General features: G+C 34.6%; 2 protein-coding genes across 3 annotated transcripts; one reads left to right on the top strand and one right to left on the bottom strand.

Annotated features, from left to right (window-relative positions):
* The first annotated feature begins 1,327 nt into the window (after nt 1-1,327).
* On the top strand, nt 1,328-8,217 carry LOC140766717 (calmodulin-binding protein 60 D-like). 2 transcript variants are annotated; one of them, XM_073106291.1, is made up of 9 exons: nt 1,328-1,480; nt 1,666-1,839; nt 2,605-2,680; nt 3,270-3,328; nt 4,795-5,288; nt 5,364-5,524; nt 5,608-5,811; nt 6,890-7,127; nt 7,307-8,217. In XM_073106291.1, exons 2-9 carry the CDS (start codon nt 1,715-1,717, stop codon nt 7,903-7,905), a joined length of 1,956 nt encoding a protein of 651 aa, XP_072962392.1. In that variant the 5' UTR covers nt 1,328-1,480; nt 1,666-1,714; the 3' UTR covers nt 7,906-8,217. The 2 variants fall into 2 exon arrangements, with proteins under 2 accessions (XP_072962392.1, XP_072962393.1); XM_073106292.1 differs by having other exon boundaries at nt 1,346-1,480; nt 1,679-1,839.
* A 4,123-nt stretch (nt 8,218-12,340) lies between these two features.
* Nucleotides 12,341-12,658, bottom strand: LOC140767664 (zinc finger protein 2-like). The gene has a single exon (XM_073107658.1). The coding sequence runs from the start codon at nt 12,656-12,658 to the stop codon at nt 12,341-12,343; it is 318 nt and encodes a 105-aa protein (XP_072963759.1).
* Between the last annotated feature and the right edge of the window lie 7,111 nt (nt 12,659-19,769).

Genomic DNA, 19,769 nt, shown 5'->3' with positions numbered 1-19,769 from the left:
AATTCCCGAGTTTTTAACCGTACTAAATTTCCCGCCATTAATTGTCTTTTTACCGAATTAGACATCTTTTATTTTTATTTTACCGAAATAGGTTATCTCTCAAATTTTTTTATAAAATAGGGTTTAATTTACCGTAGCCCAAATAAAAATACTAATTAGTTCAGTATTTTTATCATTAGGTAATTTTTTTTCTTAATTACTAAAAATTTATATATAAAAAATATTAAACTAATTAGAGTTTTTATTTAGAGATGAAGTGCTGATTAGTTCAGCATTTTTATTAGCGCTACAGTAAATTAGACCACATTTAGTAATAAGTTTGTTATATTTATTAGAAAAACTATGAGAAGAGTGATTTGGATATTTTAATAATTTTATTTTATTTGTTGTATTTAATATAAAAAAATTATACATCGAGGTATTGCAATTTTAGATATAAACATATAAAAATAGAATATTTTTTTAAAATTAAATTCAGCTTAGTAAAATCATCGAATGAGATAGAAAAACAAATAAGTAATCAAATTCGAAAAGAAAAATTCATATAAATTCGTATTTAAAATTTCAAGCGAACTGGATGCTTTAAAAAAAATGCGGAGATTTAGTACGGTCACAAACTAGTTAATTGCGATCTAATCCGCTCTCATGTCCGCTTTTCGAGCCGGAAGAACGCTGTTGGGGCCGAACACGGTACAGCACTTCCTCCCCGACACGCTGCAGCGTTTCATTTGGTCCGGAGTGATGCCCGCTGTTGGCCGCGAACCAGGGCATTTCCCGCCAACGACCCCACGCGTGTCTACAAAAGATCGCGCCGCCTTGGTTGGGCGTGGGACCCCCTGGGCGTGGCGCGATATGTGTGGTTGAGAGAGACTAAGTGCACTGTGTGCTATAGTGCCTACGGGTAATTTTGCACATATGCCCTTTGTAGATACTTATTTACAAACAATACTGAAAGAGTGGATCTTTTGGTGGATGTTTTATGTACGGCAACGAAAATACCCATAACATTTTTATATAATATTTTTAAAAACATCAAATGATCATCAAAATTTTAATAAAAAAATAAAAAAAGTAATTGATAATAAGGAAAAAGAATTTAAAGGGTTTATATGAAAAGTGGAACAATAGTTTAGGGGTGTATTTGTAAGTCTCATAAAGTTATTCCTTATTTATAAATTATAACCAAACGTTTCTTATCGCATACGGAAGAGCGCGTATACGAATATACGAACCAAAAGGACCTCAGTGGACATTAGACAGTAGTCCATATCCTAATAATTCTTGGGCGCGGTGTACGAAATAAGGCATTTATAAGGGGCTAAAGTGAAAGACGTGATTGTTTTCTATTGTTAAAGGAGACCCCCAAAAGTAATATACACTAATAGAACTTTAAGCAATCGGCAATCGTAGCCGCCGAGACGCTCTAATAGTTTCCACCTATTTCTCGGTCTCTTGCTCGCTCGAGATCTCAGATTCGTCGGTAAAGCCTTGTAATCTCTTTAGCTTTCTAATATCTTGTTAGATTCTTCGATTCTCTCTGTGTCTCAAAGCTTCGATTTTGATCGTCTTTGGCAAGAAAAAAATTGGATCTTTGGCTCGTTTGGCTCAAGATCTAGATAAGCGTAGGAGTTGTTCACCTGGCCGATAACTAGGTTTCAATTTTAGGGTTCTGCTGCAGATCTGGGAGATTTAAGGGATTTTGGAGGCAAAAGGAATGCAGCGGCCGGGCAGGTTCGAGCGATCTCCTACTATGACGAGGGAGAAGAGGGGGCTTGAGGCCGGAGACGGCGAGGAGTTGCATCCCGAGCCCAAGCGGCAGAAGGCACCAGCTCTCGCCAGGTAAAGAATAAGAACGGTTTCGGATAAAGGTTGATCTTTTTTTTCGGGGGATAAGTTGGGAAAAAAAAAAGATTGATTTCTCTGGTCAGTTTCTTTCCCTTTTTATTCCTTCTTTCAACTCTTTTAAAAGTTGCAATTTGTGGAGGGAAAATATCTTACAAATTAGTAGTGAAGTTGTTAGAAATTAGCGGCGACTGTCAAATTCCCTAAATTGGAAACTCGGTATCTATCAAGTTTAGTGTGTTTGGCAGGCAGGATCAGTAACGTCTGTCACCTGTGAGGTTTCGTTATGTGCTTAGTGAATTGTGTTAGTTAGTCTAGACCGTTATTAGCGCTATATATGGGCTAATCAACTCATAAAAAGAGTGAATGCCAAGAGTTTTCCTTCTGTTTCTCTAAATCCTAGACATCTTTCATGTATGGACTGTATTGAGAAGAAATAGAACTATTCCAGATGAATTGAGGCAATCAAGTTAGCGTAGCTTCTATTTGAGGAAGTTCGTATCTACTTATTTAGGATGCTTAGGAAAAGTAATCTTCATTTAATAGTTCTCATTTTGTCTCCCTCTTCTGATATATTTTTTTCTTTGAAGTACGGATCTGTCAAATTACTCATTTGATAATTTTTTTTTTTCCTAATGGTCTTGAGTTCCTGCTATCTTAATCAACGGGAACTCATCATTTTCTCATAAAGATTGAAATATTTTCTTTTGCATTCTTTATGATCCTGAGTATTCTTAGCAAGACATTTTATTATTTGTACAGTGTCATTGTGGAAGCTTTGAAGGTGGATAGTCTGCAAAAGCTCTGTTCATCATTGGAGCCCATCCTTCGAAGAGTTGTAAGTAAAATGTGCAATTTTCTGACAAGAATTACATGCAATTCTTTAAGAAGAATATATGCCTTCTTAAATCATCCAATTTAGTTGTTATTACTTTAACTCCCTTCTGTCATGTGAACTTGTGTGCATTAGTTGGTACTGAAGAAAGTACCTAAAATGTCAGTTTCCTTAGCCACATCTGATGCATAGATATGATTCAAATAATTCATTATAAAGTTATACGATAACAATTTTAATGAGGCGGGATGGGATGTCTACTTGTCTCTGGGTTCCCTTCCCTGGTCGGTTGACATCTATCTTAAGTATTATAGGCTTGATTTTCATGAAGGCTGGTTCTGCTTGGATGTTCTTCTTACCAGCTTTGTCCAATCTTTTCGGCTTGTATATCAGCTAAATGGACTACTAACCTGGACACTGACCTAGTTATATATGGGCTTAATTATGTTTTACTTTTCGGCTTCGATATCATTTTTTTTTTTGTTTCAGTTTCTCTTAGGCTCGAAGCTTTCCATTGTTATGTGTGCTCTTTTAATGTGCATGATATATTGCTTACCTGATTGCTAATCTTATTTTGCCGTATTCTTATTAGGTTAGTGAAGAAGTGGAGCGTGCTTTAGTCAAGCTGGGTCCTACTAGGATTGCCGGAAGGTAAGTAGCATCACTAATAAGCTATCATATAGACACTTTTCATGCTTGTATTTTGTGCTGTTCTTTTTTTGTTTCCTCTTGATTCTAGCTATACTTAGACTGTAATATGCTTGGAATCTTTCATTTCTTTGTTTCTGGCTTGGTTATGAATTTCTATTAAAATTGCTGCTTTCATGTGTAATATGACCTTCCAATAGACTAGTATATCATAATCTAACTGCTTAACTTTGAATTTAATGTTAAAATTAATCTACTAGTTGGTTTTTAGAGAAGAAATAAATCTATTTGAATCAGACCCATAGGGTGACAGCAGTGCGTCACCCTCTAGAGGAAATAAATTGAGCAAATAACTTACCAGCATAAGGAGACCATTGCTAGTGCCAAAAGTATTTATCGCACTCAGGCTGTCCATACATTGGCTGGATTTAGATTGCGCAACCAAACAATTTTTACATATTTCTTTGTAAAAATGAAAAAAAAACGAAGAGTTGCACAGACCATAAAGGTGATGTCCACAAAATATCAGTGTCTAAGGTTTTTGAATGAATTTCACATGCAGGAATTGGAAAGGAAACTTCTTAAAATCTTTGGTTGGTGAGCAAATATCTGATTACAAAGAATAACATATGAATCTACAGAAAGGAACACTCTGGTAAAGTGGAGAATGGAAACTCGGAACATCATTAACATGCAGTAGATTGTCAGAGTGAAGGATTACATGCAATATACACTGAATGTTTTATGTATATTTTATGATAATAATGAGCCATTTCTTTTTAAGTATTTCTGCACTGTGTCAGCAATGATCTCATTCTATGCATTGCTAAGAATAATAGATGACTCAGCAGAAAGGCATCCTTGTATTAATCTTGAGACCCGGAACATCTTTGACACCTATGAAGCTTGTTATACCATAAGTAGTGAAGGATACCTTGGAATATTGACTTAAGTGGTTGTGTCTATCTTACAGTAATTAATGCCGAAACTTCTCCCATTTGTGTACATCTGCACTCTTTCTGTAATGATCTCATTGTATGCATTAATTCTTGTGTTTTATATTTAAACACTAAAATACTTGATTGCTACATTAACCAAACAAGTAGACCTGCTGAGAAAATGAGCAATAAGTACATTGATAAACATTCTTATGCAAAGGTTATTTTCTTGCAAATATATCTGCCACCTTGATTTCAAGTGGGGAAGCAAGTGTTTAACTACTAGATGTTTCTATGCTGTACATGAAGTTCTCCTGATTACGGAATGTACTATACTGGATGTGGGATTTCAACTCATACTTCTTTGTATAGTTTGGACTTACTGAGATCAGCTCAACATCTTATTCTTACAACAATTATTGTGCTATACGAGTATCATGTTCCGCTCAGCTTTTGTTTATTTTTCTGACTTTAGGCGGGTGTTTTGCTGGTGAAACTAATCTATGCATTTTTTAAATAAAAAAAATGCAGATCTTCTCCAAAACGAATTGAGGGACCTGATGGAAGAAATCTGCAGCTGCATTTCAGATCAAGGCTATCCCTTCCACTTTTTACTGGCGGAAAAGTAGAAGGAGAGCAGGGAGCTGCAATTCATGTTGTATTGCTTGATGCGCTCACTGGCCATGTTGTAACATCAGGACCTGAGTCATCTGCAAAACTAGATATTGTTGTTCTTGAGGGTGACTTTAACAATGAAGATGATGAAGACTGGACAGAGGAAGAATTTGAAAGTCATGTAGTCAAGGAGCGTGAGGGAAAGAGGCCCCTTCTTACTGGGGACTTGCAGGTTTCACTGAAAGAAGGTGTAGGTACTATTGGGGAGCTCACATTTACTGATAACTCTAGCTGGATAAGGAGTAGGAAATTTAGGCTTGGTTTGAAGATTGCTTCAGGCTTTTCTGAAGGGATGCGCATCCGTGAGGCAAAAACTGAAGCTTTCACAGTCAAGGATCACAGAGGAGAATGTAGGTGTTCTGCAAGCTGCCATTATATTTTTCTTGTTTTGGATTCAACTAAATTCTTTTTAATTGCTTTTACAGTATATAAAAAACACTATCCACCTGCACTAAAAGATGATGTTTGGAGATTGGAAAAGATTGGCAAGGATGGTTCATTTCACAAGAGGTTGAATAAATGTGGAATTTATACAGTTGAAGATTTTCTCAGGCTTGTTGTCAGGGATTCACAAAGATTACGAAGTGTAAGTTCTTATTGACTGTTTGTTGTGATAGAATTTATGCACTATTTCTTGCCCTAATGTACTTGATTTTTTTTTCATTGTAGATCCTCGGCAGTGGTATGTCAAATAAGATGTGGGAAATCCTTGTTGAACATGCAAAGACTTGTGTCTTAAGTGGAAAATATTACATATACTACTCTGACGAGATGAGGAATATTGGTGCTATTTTCAACAACATTTACGAGTTTTGTGGCCTGATTGCTGCTGGTCAGTTTTATTCTGCAGATAGCCTTAATGACAGTCAGAAGGTAGGCATTAATTGCATATGCTCTTCTCATCCATGCCGCAGCATTTGTTTTCCATTTACATAAGTTGCCACTATTAAATGTTTACTCTATAGCTTTTGTTATTATATTCAAACAGTGCAACAGTAGTTGACTCAAATTAATGACCATCTACAATTATGAAAATATCATCATCTGAAGGATAGCTATAAGATAAATCCAAGTGGACTCCTTTGAAGCTTAAAAATCTGGTAGTTGTGAACCTGTTAGAGTTTGTAGCTGTAATATGTAAAAGATCTATGTGGGTCTGAGAGAAGGTCTAAACTATATGGCAACTTGCAACTATGTTAAGTGATTCATGATTGCCTCACTTTTGTCAGATGATCAATTTAGCTTGGCAGACTTACTAGATATGCCTGTTGCACGCACAGATGCAAGCATACGCTTCTAAATGAATATGGCTGGCATATTGAAGTAACACATGCCCAGCTGCTGATATGTACACATTGGATATTCCACCAGCAAAATGGTGAAGAGAAAATGGTCAGGAAAACTGAAGTGTTTGCTTAGACTGCATTTGTAATACTAGGTCTAAAGTATGTGATGACTGATAACATTGAACACATAATGCATAAAAGTATTGACCGGATCTTTCAGACATTGATACTTTGTCAATCAGAACTTTTTGTACCAATCTTCATTCTATTTTCTGCTGCACTAGATTTATTGGTTCATTCTTGGCCTGTTAATAGAGTCACAGTAGTTGTTGCGACAAATATACTATGCTATCTTCTGATTATACTGTTTACTGTGTCACTACCCAGCTGGTTTTAGTTTTCCTTTTCTTTCCAAAAGAAAGTGCATTTTCTCTCGTGAAAACCACTTCTCCTAGTTGTTAGAGACATCTGCTCACCATTGGGAGGTATGTAGTTTGATATCCATTTGTAGCAGTTAACAATTAGGCTGACTCCCCACTTTTCTCGATAAAGGGAAAAGGAAAAGGAAAAAAATAAAGTGCTTTTGACCCTTGTATAGAGATTAAGCTGAACCTTGTTATGGAAGCTCTTGATAATGATAATAACCATTCTTCAATGTTTTACAGCATTTTGCAGATACTTTGGTGAAAAAGGCGTACGATAACTGGATGCAAGTCATTGAGTATGATGGTAAAGCTCTTTTGAACTCTAAACCAAGCAAGAAGACGAACGCTTCACGCATCGAGTCTCCCTCAGCTCCAGAAAACTATCATACTCCACATGATTCGCACGTCTCTCCAACACAACTATCAGCTATGGTTCCTTTAGAACAGCCTTCCGTCGATACAGGAGTGTCTATTGGTGGTGAGCAAATTATTAAATCTCTACATTGTAGCAAGTTAAATGCTGAATTGACTTTCCGTGGAGCACACCTGCTAATTATCTAATCCCTATCAACATCTTGGGACATGTGAAGGCCGTTTGTTTTAATAATATCTCAATTTTCTGGTCAGAATGGGCTCACTAAATCTCCTTTCATTCAGGTGATACCATTTCTACTGGCTATAATGGGAACCACGTAACCAGATACTCCACCCATCCTCAACATGTCTCTGCTACCACTGATGTGCAGTTTGATAACATGCCAATTACACCAGATAATCAGTTGGTTGGATCCGCTCACCAAATGCAGATTGCTAGAAATGATAGCACGGGTCTAGTATTGGGCCCACCGCATCAGAGTTCTGAATTCCAGCAAATTGATCAGTCAATACAGTCATCAAATCTCAATTCTTATGTTGATTGGTCTCGCCACCGGGACACCCGTGGTATAGATGAATTCTTTTCGGAGGAAGAGATCCGCATGAGAAGCCATGAAATGCTCGAGAATGATGACATGCAACAATTGCTCCGAGTCTTTACCTTGGGTGGAGGTTCTAACAATTTACCGGAAGATGGGTTTGGCTTTCCATCTTACATGCCTTCTCCATGCACAGATTTCAACTTTGACGAGGATCGTGGCCGTCCATCTGGTAAAGCTGTTGTTGGGTGGCTTAAGATCAAGGCAGCTATGAGATGGGGCATATTCGTTAGGAAGAAAGCGGCCGAGAGAAGAGCTCAGCTTGTTGAGCTGGAAGATTAGCAGTAAATGCTACACAGGTTAATCATCACGATTGTTTGTGTACACTAATCATCTGTACAGTAAGGTGTTTCACATGCTTAGCCTTCCTCTTTTGTTGATCATGTAATTTGTTAAGCTACCCTGAATGGGTTCAGTAGTCCAGTCCTACGGACACGAAGAGTGTTAACTGGATATCCATGAGTTTCAGCACACTTGATGTATTATGAAGTTGTAGTTGTTGATTGACTTTGAAGGTTTAGATGTCATGAGATGACAAGCAGATACTGTGACCCTTTTGAATATCCTATTTAATTTGTTCTAATAGTTCTATCACTAGGGATATTTCATTACTTTGAACTCAAGATTTATTCTCTTCAAGCTCTTTATAGATCTCACCTTTGAATGTTCTCACGAACCATCAGTTTTCTTTCACCATGGTTTACAGAGGCAGTGCCCATCACATTGTGACTGCTGCTATTATCTTGTGAGAATCTCTAAATTAACAAGTAATCATGGTTGTTGCTTTAGACATTGATTAAAAAAGTCCACTTAAATGGGCTAGAGCTTGACTGAGTTCATGAAACATATGCATTAAGGTCAAAATTCTAAGTTTAATGGGCCTCTCATAGAAGAGCTTTAGGCCATGACATAGATTTACTTAAAAATTGAATCATATAAATGCAAGAGGTATATTTTTCTTAGTAGAATTCAAACTTAAAAAAACTCGTATAACATTAATCTCTTTTAGTTATCTGAGTACTATTCCATTAGCTCAAGAGACCGATATAACTATTTATTTTAATACCTGAATAATACTTCGGAAAATTAGGTTTAAAGATTGTTTCACGAAGAATTGGACATAGCATTTCATATTCTAATAATTTGTCCACTTGTTTTTGGCTCATCCAAGTGGCCCAAATCCTTCTAGGGTTTCCATTCAGCAAAAGTTAACTTGGTATCAGAGTAAGAAGTTCGAAGTTTAAATCCCGCCAAACCTATCTGTCATTTAAACTAAAAAAACATCTATCCATCTTCTATCACACTGAGATGACTTAGCAACAAAAATCACCTTATCTCTATAAAGACTAAAGCACTTTGAAGCTAAGTTGATAGGCCTATTTAGCTTTAGAGAGACTATCACATGTGGTAGAGAAGGCTTTTCTAGTCTTGTCTTCTCTTTTTCTATGTTAAGAGTTATGTGGCATTCTCCAACTTCACTACAAGGAAAAGTTATATAACACTATGAACAAGATACCATCTGAGTCAATTCCTTTATTATTGATTAGATATTTGATATATCACACTTTCTATCACACTTCTTCTGGTCAATGTCTTTGTTGCCAAGGCAATAAGTTATATTTTTCTTTTTTCCTTTTTTGAAAAATAGGAAAAATAGGCAAGTTTCCAAACTTTTTAGAGAAATAGGTAACACCACTTTAGTTGAAAGTAATGCAGTGTCAAAATCGGTGATTCTTCGCTTAGGTATTCTCTTAGTGTTGTTATCTACTATTATCGAGTTATAGTAATGCATATAAAACATGCTTACCTTAAGAGCAAATTGTTTTCACCAAAATAGTTTAACTTATTTGTTTTTCTAATGATTTTGAAAAGTAAACTTGGTTTGTAGAGGAAAAAAAAAGTGAGTGATTCTTCACTAAAATATTCTCCGAGTGTAATTGTCTCTCTTGTTATCAAGTTAAAATGCAAATAAATTATGGATTTTAAGAATGGATTGTTTTCATCGAAAGCAGTTTAATCTATTTCTCTAAAAGTTTGGAACAGACTGGTACGATCCCGATTCCAAAGTAATCGTGATCCTAAATTAAAAATAGATTCCGACTCATAAAATTATGGAGAGTCCAAATCTGGTCTTAGAAAAGGATTCGAAGGAGTATTTGTCGGTCCTAAGATGTCAGGTTAAAAGCTAAGTAGTAATTCGACCATGGAATCGGATGCTATTTAGGGGTTTAGCAGATCAGGGACAGAGGAACTAATCTATCAAAATGGATCAGCGTAATTGTAGTCAAGAGGTGGGATTAATCACAAAATCACTAATCAAGTGCACACCACATCTATTTTTTAATAGCTCCCGGACTTGATTTGACTAGCTGGATCAAACATGCTAAAATCCAACTAACTCTACAAAGGACTAGAAAATAAATACTCTAGACAAAGCCTCTCCATCAAGTATTTGAACAGTCCAACGAGGCCATTCTCACACCAAAACCTCAATTTTGCTCTCAGGTATTTGCATTCGAATGCTTAGCTAGAGCATTCAATCGTCAAAACCCTCCTTTTGCTCTTAGGTATTTGCGGGCATTCGAATGCCAAAGCCCGAAGCCTAATATATTGACTAATAGAGAATTTTATTCTTTAGCAAACAAACAAATAACTACTACGACCCAAAAATAAGAAAAATGATTAATTAAGGAACTATATCATATCAGAGACCTATCTAATAAGCTTTAAAAGATAAATATATTTTGTAGAGAAAACAAATTTCTCAATTCATTACTTGTCAAGTTGTAATAATGCATATTAAAATCTCTAAGCTTAAATGCAAACTACTAGTATCAAGAGTAGTTTAACCTATCTCTTAATAAGTTTGAAAAATAAACCTATATTTATATCAAAAAAAAAGTCGATGATTCTTCACTCAGGTATTCTCTCTTTGCTATTATCTCTTTAGTTATCGAGTTATATCAATGCATATAAAAATGTTGTCTTTGAGAGCAAATTGTTTTCATCGAAAGCAGTTTAACCTATTTCTGTAAAAAGTTTGAGAAACATACCTATCTCTCGAATAAGTTTGAAAATTTAATCTTAGTGACTCCCTTTCACTTACTATGGAGAGTTGAACATGATTAGCATATCATTTCTAAGGTTACTATAAAAGGAGATGAGACAAGATGAGCTGAAATAAACACTCATGGGTGGCAAGTAGTTGATGAGAGGATGTTTCATTCTGCTTTCCTTGGCTTCAGGGGGGGACTTTGAATCATAAGAAAAGAAAGATAAGCTTGAATTCCACTTAGATGTTGCCTAATCAATGTAAGAAACTAGAATAATGACAAAGTGGAAAACTCTACAATTTGTGTTAGAATTTATACACCAAGAATTCAAGTGAAACATATTACGACACGTATTAGGGCGAAAAGTGATACAATACGATTCAGTTTTATCACCCGGTTAAATCGGCGTAGCCGAGATTCGAACACAGTAATACTCATACAATATAATATGGGTCTCTGTAACTATACTTCGTTGTATTGTTAGAAATAGAAAATTATCACATTTTTATTAACCAATTATTATGATGGTAAATTCATTTGAATATGATGTTTTCATTTCTCATAATTTGTTAAATGGATAAGAAAAAAGAGTAATATTTTTCATGGTAAGCAAAAGAGAGTTTACTTGGGATTGTGGAGTTTCTTTTTTCTGCCACCATGTTAAGCAACAAAGCTATAGAATCTAATTAAGGTCTAGTTTGATTCAAGTCCAAAGATTTTCCTTAGACTTGGCGAGAGAATACTAACCATATCTAGTAACCAAATGATAGTTTATTCCGACTATATACATATAAGTTTGAAGTATTCTTATATTATAAATTTATCTTTGAAATAACTTACACCTATCTTTTACATATAATAACACTTATATTCTAGTTCATAACCAAACACCCAATTTGTTAAACTAGTTTAGACCACTTAAAATGAGGCTAAAACTTATTCTAAGTGGCAGTATTCAAGTGTTACACTATCTAAGAAAGGTGGTAAAGAAGTACCATTAACAATGAGTAAAACAAGAGCTATACCAGAAGAGGCAATTTAGATAGGGAGATATATACTTAAAAAATCATAATCACTTTAAAAATTCTGAGAGCAAATTCAAGAACTGCACAGCTAAACAATGAAGAATTTTTTTTTTTTTTTCACTCAATGAGATGAAGATGCTTGTAGAATAAACTTATACTATCTTCTTCTTTTACTCAAGAAAAATATAACCTTTTTATGTTTATTTTTTATTTCTTTTCTATTAATCACCCAATTCTTTTTTAAAAAGTCTCTTAATATTTTGATTTACACCCCCCACATTTTCTTGTTCTAAGAGATTAATCATGTAATTATATACTTGGGATCGAGCCTGCCTGTTTTGCAATAAAAAGAGTTCTAATTTTCAAAAGGAGCTAGCTTGATCTCAACAATCAAGATGAGCACTAGATTAGGATTACTAATCTCAGAAGAACAAGAGATTTCTCTTCGTTGCAGTCTTACAGTGTCAAACACTCATAAATTACACATAAACAAACGAAATTTAGCCCACTTACTATACAAAACTTAAATAAACTCTATATTACAATTAAAATATCACAAACACTTAATTAATCCAAGGTTAAAAAAAAGACCATTCATTAATTATTACTCTCTATATATATAGATAGAAGATATAGATATCATAGCCTAAGAGACAAGTCGATCTCATCCACCTCCTCGCCGCCGGCCCACGTAAGCCCCGGGCCGTCGAACCGGACCGGAGCCCCGAGGTTCGCGGGGCCGCGGCCGGCCATGGCCATGGCCATGGCCAGCTCGCGGCTCCTCTTGGCGAGGCTTCGCTCCAGCTTGTGGGCGTTCTGGTGTCCCCCCAGAGCCTGGGAGCTGTAGAACTTCCTCTGGCAGTAGTTGCACGCGAAGATCCGCACCGGGTCGGATCGGGCCGACGGGTCCAGACCCAAGTCCAGGTTTGGCGTCCGGGTCTTCGGCTCGACCTCCATTTCTAGAGAGAGAGAGAGAGAGAGAGAGAGAGTTGTGGAAGTAGTAGTAGTACTAGAAGTATTAGTATGACGATGGGGAGGGAAGTGGGGAAGATAGGGTGAAGGATATATAAAGGGATGATAGCGGTGTGGTGGGCCGGCGGAGGAGTTTATGGGGGACTGGGAGTGGTGCAAAATTTGTACTAAATATTCATACTTATTTTTATTTTTAATTTTTTATAAATCACATCAATATATTTTATCTATTTTATTATTTATATTCCTATTTGAGGTTTTTGTAATCCGACACATACTTTTTTTTTCTTATTATTCATGTTTAACATCCTCCGTTAGTTTAAGCGAGATCAGTAGAGGTAATATTACTCAGTGTTAAACGAGAATTATATAGAAAAAAAAAAACCTTCTTCTTTATTACTTTGCTTTTAAATAATTATTTTATCTTTTAACTTTCTAAAATAAAATGTAATCATTTTAAATAATTATTTTATTTTTTAACTTTCTAAAATAAAAGATAAAATGATTATGTATGACATATATTAAGGAGTTAACCTGCCCTAAAAAAAAAAGAATACATGGTAAGTTATTCTTGGGTTGTATCACCTGGATAAACTTATCCAACGTCTCTAATTTGGAAGAAGAAGTTACCATGGATAACAAGATAAAAAGATGTATTGACATGTAGCATGAATGAATGAATAAATGCATGCATGCGTTTCATGAGATGTGTACAAAGTCTATATTTGTTGGTTGCTCAAGAACGTTGCACAACCGCTTGTGGACAAAATATAGCGAGGAAAAGGAAATTTCTCTCATCATACAACAAACACATACTTGGCTTCTACTCAAGGACATTACTTTCCAACATCAATCAAATTTTTTATTGATTACAAAAATAAAAAATTATAAGAGATAATTATATTTACAACTCCTGAACTATCGCTCTTGTCTATATCATTTTTTCGATCTTTTATTTTGTGACACGTAGATCTCTTGAAACCACCGTACACTCTACGGAAAAGATGAAAATGACCAAAATAACCTCATACCTATAATTGTGGTATAATTTTTTTTTCTTTTCTTTCCTCTAAAATATAAGGGTAAATATGTCGTGTAATTGCTCGTGTGGCTTGCATATGGTAATTTACGGATGGAAATGATAACGGAAAGTGAAAACCTAACAGAACGGGTGTTTGAGATATTTTTAATAGTTCATGGAGTGTTATGTGTCAATTTTTTTTTCTTTAAAAGAGCTATGTGGAAAATAATGATAGCTAGAAGATTTTAATATAATTATCCCTTAAATTAGTGTGATTTTATTCGCACTTTTACTCTAAGCCCATCATGCTAATTCAGGTATATTTTTTGTTTTTTTTCTTTCTCAATTGTCAAAGACGTGATATCTATTATTAGTCTATTATCTATTAACTTAAGTTTTTGAGTCAATTAGTTATCCAACGTAGTATTAAAGATTAATTAGGTTTGAAATTCAAATATTGTTTAACTACAAGTGAGGGGACATGTAGTTAGTTAGCCATCAACTTAAAGTTCTAAAGTAGTTAGCGAGTTAACACTTGCGGGGGTGCAATTGGATGACAATGCCTCTACAAACTAAGATCAATCATGTCCTCTCCTGTTTATTCTTGAAGAGCAGAGGGAATTAGGTCAATAAACTCCCAAGAAGAAGGAATAATTGATGCATGGGAGGCCCACTATCTTGTGCTTCTCTCTCTCTCTCTCTTATCTCATTCCTTATTCAAACACCTTTGCATGTGGTGTGTTTGAAAAGTTGGTTTGCATGCATGACAAGGAGGCCCTATCTATAAATTATATATATATAATATTTCTAATCATATTTTTTTTTATTAACTTGTATCTATTCTAAAAACTTAATTTATAATCATAATATATATGGTATAAAAACTGCAACTCTCTATAATGCATAAGAATAGATAATATAGGATAGAGATAAAAATCGAGCAAATTGAAGTCTTCAGACTCCTAGACAGACAGCCAAAAACTTAAGCTTTTAGACAAACTAGTTATCTAATATGGTATTAGAGCGAAGGTTTTGAGTTTGAATTATATTATGCTCATATACTATTTAAAATATAAAAATCTTCACCTACTTAAATCAAGTTTGCTTTTCAGGCTCATCAAAATGTTTTAGTCCTAAAGTAAGGGGTAGTGTCAAATAATCATTCTATAATGGTTTAAACTTTAAGAGTAGTTTGTAAGTTATTATAAAATCACAAGCTTATTCAAGTAAGTAGAATTATTTTCAATTTATTCCAATAATATGTTACATATCATTCCTTAAAACTATCGAGACGTAATGAGTTTGTATCCGAATAGAAGTGATGAGTTTGTTAGAACGTAGAATATTAAAATCACCGTTCTTTAACAACTTAAGCTTTAAAAGTAATCCATTAGTTAACTAGAAATCTTTTAAAACCGGGAGACGATAGAATGTGGACATTTTTGCAAGGTATCACATGGAAACACTAGAGAGAATGATAGACATGCATGAGTAAACAAATAGAGAATAGGTTTCTTAGCATCTTTTATGAAGAACAACAACTATTGAGATGGAGATGCTTGTCCCTTCCATGGAAGACCATTGCTGCCATTAATTTGCTGCAGTGGAGGTGGTCACAGGATTCAAAGGCATGGAAATAAAACAATGAGCAGGCCACTATTTACAATAATGAAATCTAAGAACAACATGGCATCCTGCAATCAATTTAATAGCTAGCTGCCAAGGGTTATACCAAGCATGCATGGAAGTCCATTTGGAGGTGGAAGACTCAGAGAGAGAGAGAGAGAGAGAAGAGAGAGAGAGAGAGAGAGAGAGGAAGCAATTGGATATGGGACTGTTGAAGTATGCAGTGGCTGAAACAAACAAGATGATTCTATTTGTCAAGTTCAATCAATGTGGTTGATGGGGTTTGGAGGCTTGTCTCCCTTTATAGATATTCTTGAAGGCTTTTGTAATTTAACTATATTTAATTTTTTGATTTAGTATATAAAATAGAGTGTATATATATTTTTTTATAATCAATGTATATTTTATTATAATAGTGTGCACATAATTTACACATTCGGTGCACATTAAAATTTATTATTATAAATAAAAAATTAAATAAAATTAACTATAAATACCTCGATATTCTTAGGATCTATAATTTGCTCACATACTCTTCATGCTTTTTTTTTAAAATGTAATTTATGAGCTTATAAGCTATTTACACCTATGAAATGAAAAATTTATTAAATATTAACTCTATTATCTATGAGAAATTAAATCGATAACGTCTGTTATGTGTTGATAGGACTCAGCTACTTGACTTATTATTTTCTTAGGTTTTCCTTACAAAAATCATGAATTTAATGTGAATATTTTTGTTTTTAATTTGGGCCCAAATAAAAAAGAAGATTAAACAAACTATATTATCCTTAAAAATGAAGGGGTGTTGGTGGTCGAAATTTATTAAAAACATCATACATTTTATTTTTATTATCATTTATATTATATATAATATTCCTCACTCGTGCTTTTCTATTTTACTTTTAATTCTTCAAATGCTTTAAATTTAACCCAATAACAATGGTTGAAATATAAAATATTTCGGTACTTAAAAGAAATGAAAATAAAACACTCAAAAACATCATCTTCCTCCTTAATTCCATCTTTTCCCACTTTCTCTTTGCCATCTCCCAGCCTGTTATTCAAAAAGAAAGACAGAGTGGGTAAGGTGGGAGAAGGAGGAGTAATGAATCATATTTATTTTAGGTCAAGGTAAGAATAAATAGAGAACTAAATTTAAAGTCAAAGAGTATTTTAAGATATTTTTATATTTTATTTTTGAAAGAGTATAAATGATAATAAATTTCCTAACAATTTAACGTTGACCCAGTGAACGAAAATAAATATAGAGTATTTTTGATTAAATTTTTTCCAAAGATAAGTTTGTTGGTATTATCTTGGAGCCCATCTACTCTAATGGGCTAAGGTACAATTCCGAAGAAGATGGGCTGGATTCATCTCGACCCATTAGGAGAAGGCTCGCCGAAATTGTTCTATTTCCTTCATCCCTAAAATTGTTTCAAAATCCCGAACCCCACTTTATTTGTTCTCGAAATTGTTGAAGTATTTTTATTTTACTCTCTTACGTCCAATTCAATTTCGTTTGTAGAAATTGCATTCTACTGGGTTGGATATCAAAGTTAAGATCATTCAATAAGTGATTCTGAGATAAGAGAAGAATGCATGTGATAACTTCTGTTGCTTTTGATTCTTTGATTCAAATCTTGTAAAGCTAGCATATATGGGCACGGAAATTGTTGGTAAAAGAGTGTTTTGAAGTAAAAGGACGGGAACAAAGTTGTCCTTTGAATACCGGTTGTTCTTGTGGCATTGGGTTTCTTAATCTGCTATTCGTAGTGTGTCAATTCTTATACTTCATGGTGGTATAATTTAGTGGAACTTCATATCTCAAAGCCTTGGGGATCATGTTTTACAATTAGTTATCTGCTATTTGTGGAAAGTAAATTATACTATCTAGTTGCAATTTCACTAAGCTAAACTCTACTCCTTTCTTCTTGAATCTGGACATCTCACCTGATATCAGGATAGGTCTCTTGCTGCATTTTTTATAAGACTGCTGTGTAAGGGATAGCTCATGGATAATGTGATGATATAATACTGAAGCATTTCATTAAGTGGCATGGTAATATTTCTGAAGTTGTAGTATGATTCGAGGAATAAAATCAGTAATGTCATAGGTTTTTATGTCTGAGACTACAAGTCTTTCGCTTTTGCATTTACATCATGGAAGATGGTGCAAGAGTGATGGCATTGAGAAGCCTTATTGAACAAATGTTAGTGAGGAGAACCAATTTTGTTGTCAACTTCTTTAAGTTTTAAACTTTTAATATTATGAAAGGCTTTTATGTTTCTGAGATTCATATCAGCAGAAATTTTCAATTGAATTTATACAAAGTATTGCTTTCTTTATTTTGTTTTATCTAAAATTAATGATAATTCAGACTCCTTGCAGCATTTCTTAATCGCTAATTTCTCTACTTGCAGAGAGAGAGAGAGAGAGAGAGAGAGAGAGAGAGAGAGAGAGAGAGAGAGAGAGATATTTCAGTTGTTCACACAACAAACTTATTCCTTGAGCCATCCACATATAGTTATTTTTCAATTTTTATGTTTCAAATACCCTTCTCATTCTCTTATGGAGAGCTGATCAGAATATTGGATCAGATTGTTTAAGCTACTACACATTGATTCAACTTGTTTCATTATTTGCCAAGAAAAATAGACCAAATCAAGCTTTTTTCACTTTCTGGTAGAACTAATAATATAGACTAAATCTGACAATTTTTCTTTGTTGCTATGCCTCCATAATTTCCTTTTTTATGCAATTGCGTTTGTGCAGGCACTTAGATATGGCAGCAACATAATCTACCGAAGTTTCGTGTATCAAAGACTAAACTATCTTACTATGGAAGCTGGACTAAATAGTTTCTTCCAAAAGCAGAGCTCATACAATGTTATACCTTTAGATAATCATCAATTTTAGTTTTATGGAATAGGTACGATTATGATGGAGTGCAATAGGGTAAATTTTGAGCAGGATATGTAATTGTTTATGATACCAAGTTGTTTAATAGTTAGCCAGAACTATGCTGTTGTAATAGCCAAGTCAGATGGGACACTTGCTACTTCTTGTTACTAGTTGCTTCTAATAAATCAAAGAATCTTTCTGGCTTAATGATCAAGCTACATTTTACATAATGCAACATAATTGCTGCATAACTTGCACCTTTTAATCCATTTATCAGTCAACTTGTTGGCCCTGAAGATCTTTCCTCTGACCAGTAATTCTTGATTCTTACATGAAGGATGTCCCAGCTTTGGATCAAGCAGCAACTGTTAGACATATATTTGCTTCCTGAACAGGTATTCCTTAACTTGACCTTGGTATGTTTGTACTTTTCTAAGCTTATATTTCAATAAAGGCATTCTCATTATTCTTTTATTTCTGCCCTTCATGATCATGGTTGTACTCCTCTGCAGTTATATAGCACAACAAAATTCAGTATCGGAATGTCTCATCGACTCCTCATGAAATTATCTGTGTTGCAGTAGTCCATACATATAATCCTTGCTTACTCCTAGCATTGATTCTCTTCACCTGATAACAACTTCTGAACCTACCTTTCATTTGAGATGGAATCTGCTTGTCTCAAGTCTTTTTTTTTTCCTCATTAAATGTCAGAGCATTATTGCAGGTGACAGGGAAATTTGGTGCAATGACACTGCATAGTAGATCTTAATTGGCCAACAACTTGTGAACCTACTTCTCATTTAAGCTGCATTTGTTTTCTTTTGGCCCACCTGAAGTGATCTTTGGCATATTGTCATGTATACTCATGGCAGACAGAAAAAAGTGGGTCATCCTTCCTGCAATGTAACTGGTAGTGGTGGAATGTGCATACTCGATGACATTTATCAAGAAGCCTACTAGAATCAAGGGAACAAAGGAAAAGCTCTTCTATTTTTAGCTTGACTTGTTCCTCTCCTGGCCATTCTTCCTTTTCCCCTACTCTGGTGATCCACCTATCCTTTCCATATACCTCCATATCAACTCATCATCAAGTGGGATCAACTATATGTGCCAGTTGCAGCCTTTGTGCTCAATGCACTCATCTCACTGTGATATTTATATGAATGATCAAAATCTAACACAAAGAAGAATTGCATCCTTCTCAAAAATAAATAAAAATAAATAAAAAGAAGAAAAAGAAAGAGCAACTCTACTTTAGTGTCATATTTTGTCCTTTTTTTCCCTTTTAAGACCATCCTGTCCTCTTTGTTGTTGACCACAACTACTATAGTCTACCTACTCTCTTGTGCTTGATAGTTGCAGGTTCACCAACTTTCCTCCATATGATTGTAGCCATTCACCAAACTTTGTTAATATGCCATCTCCATGAGCTAATGGTTCTTTGAACTCATTGTATATGCTTTCAGATCAGGAAATTATTTACTTGATCATCAGGTCAAGCTTGGTCAAACAATATATAATCCTATTTTTTTACTTAA

The sequence above is a fragment of the Typha angustifolia genome, chromosome 9, assembly GCF_048772165.1.
Source record: "Typha angustifolia cultivar Huaian chromosome 9, ASM4877216v1, whole genome shotgun sequence".
NCBI lineage: Eukaryota > Viridiplantae > Streptophyta > Magnoliopsida > Poales > Typhaceae > Typha > Typha angustifolia.
The sequence above is the reverse complement of the archived record's forward strand: the minus strand, read 5'-3'. Positions and strand labels throughout refer to the sequence as shown.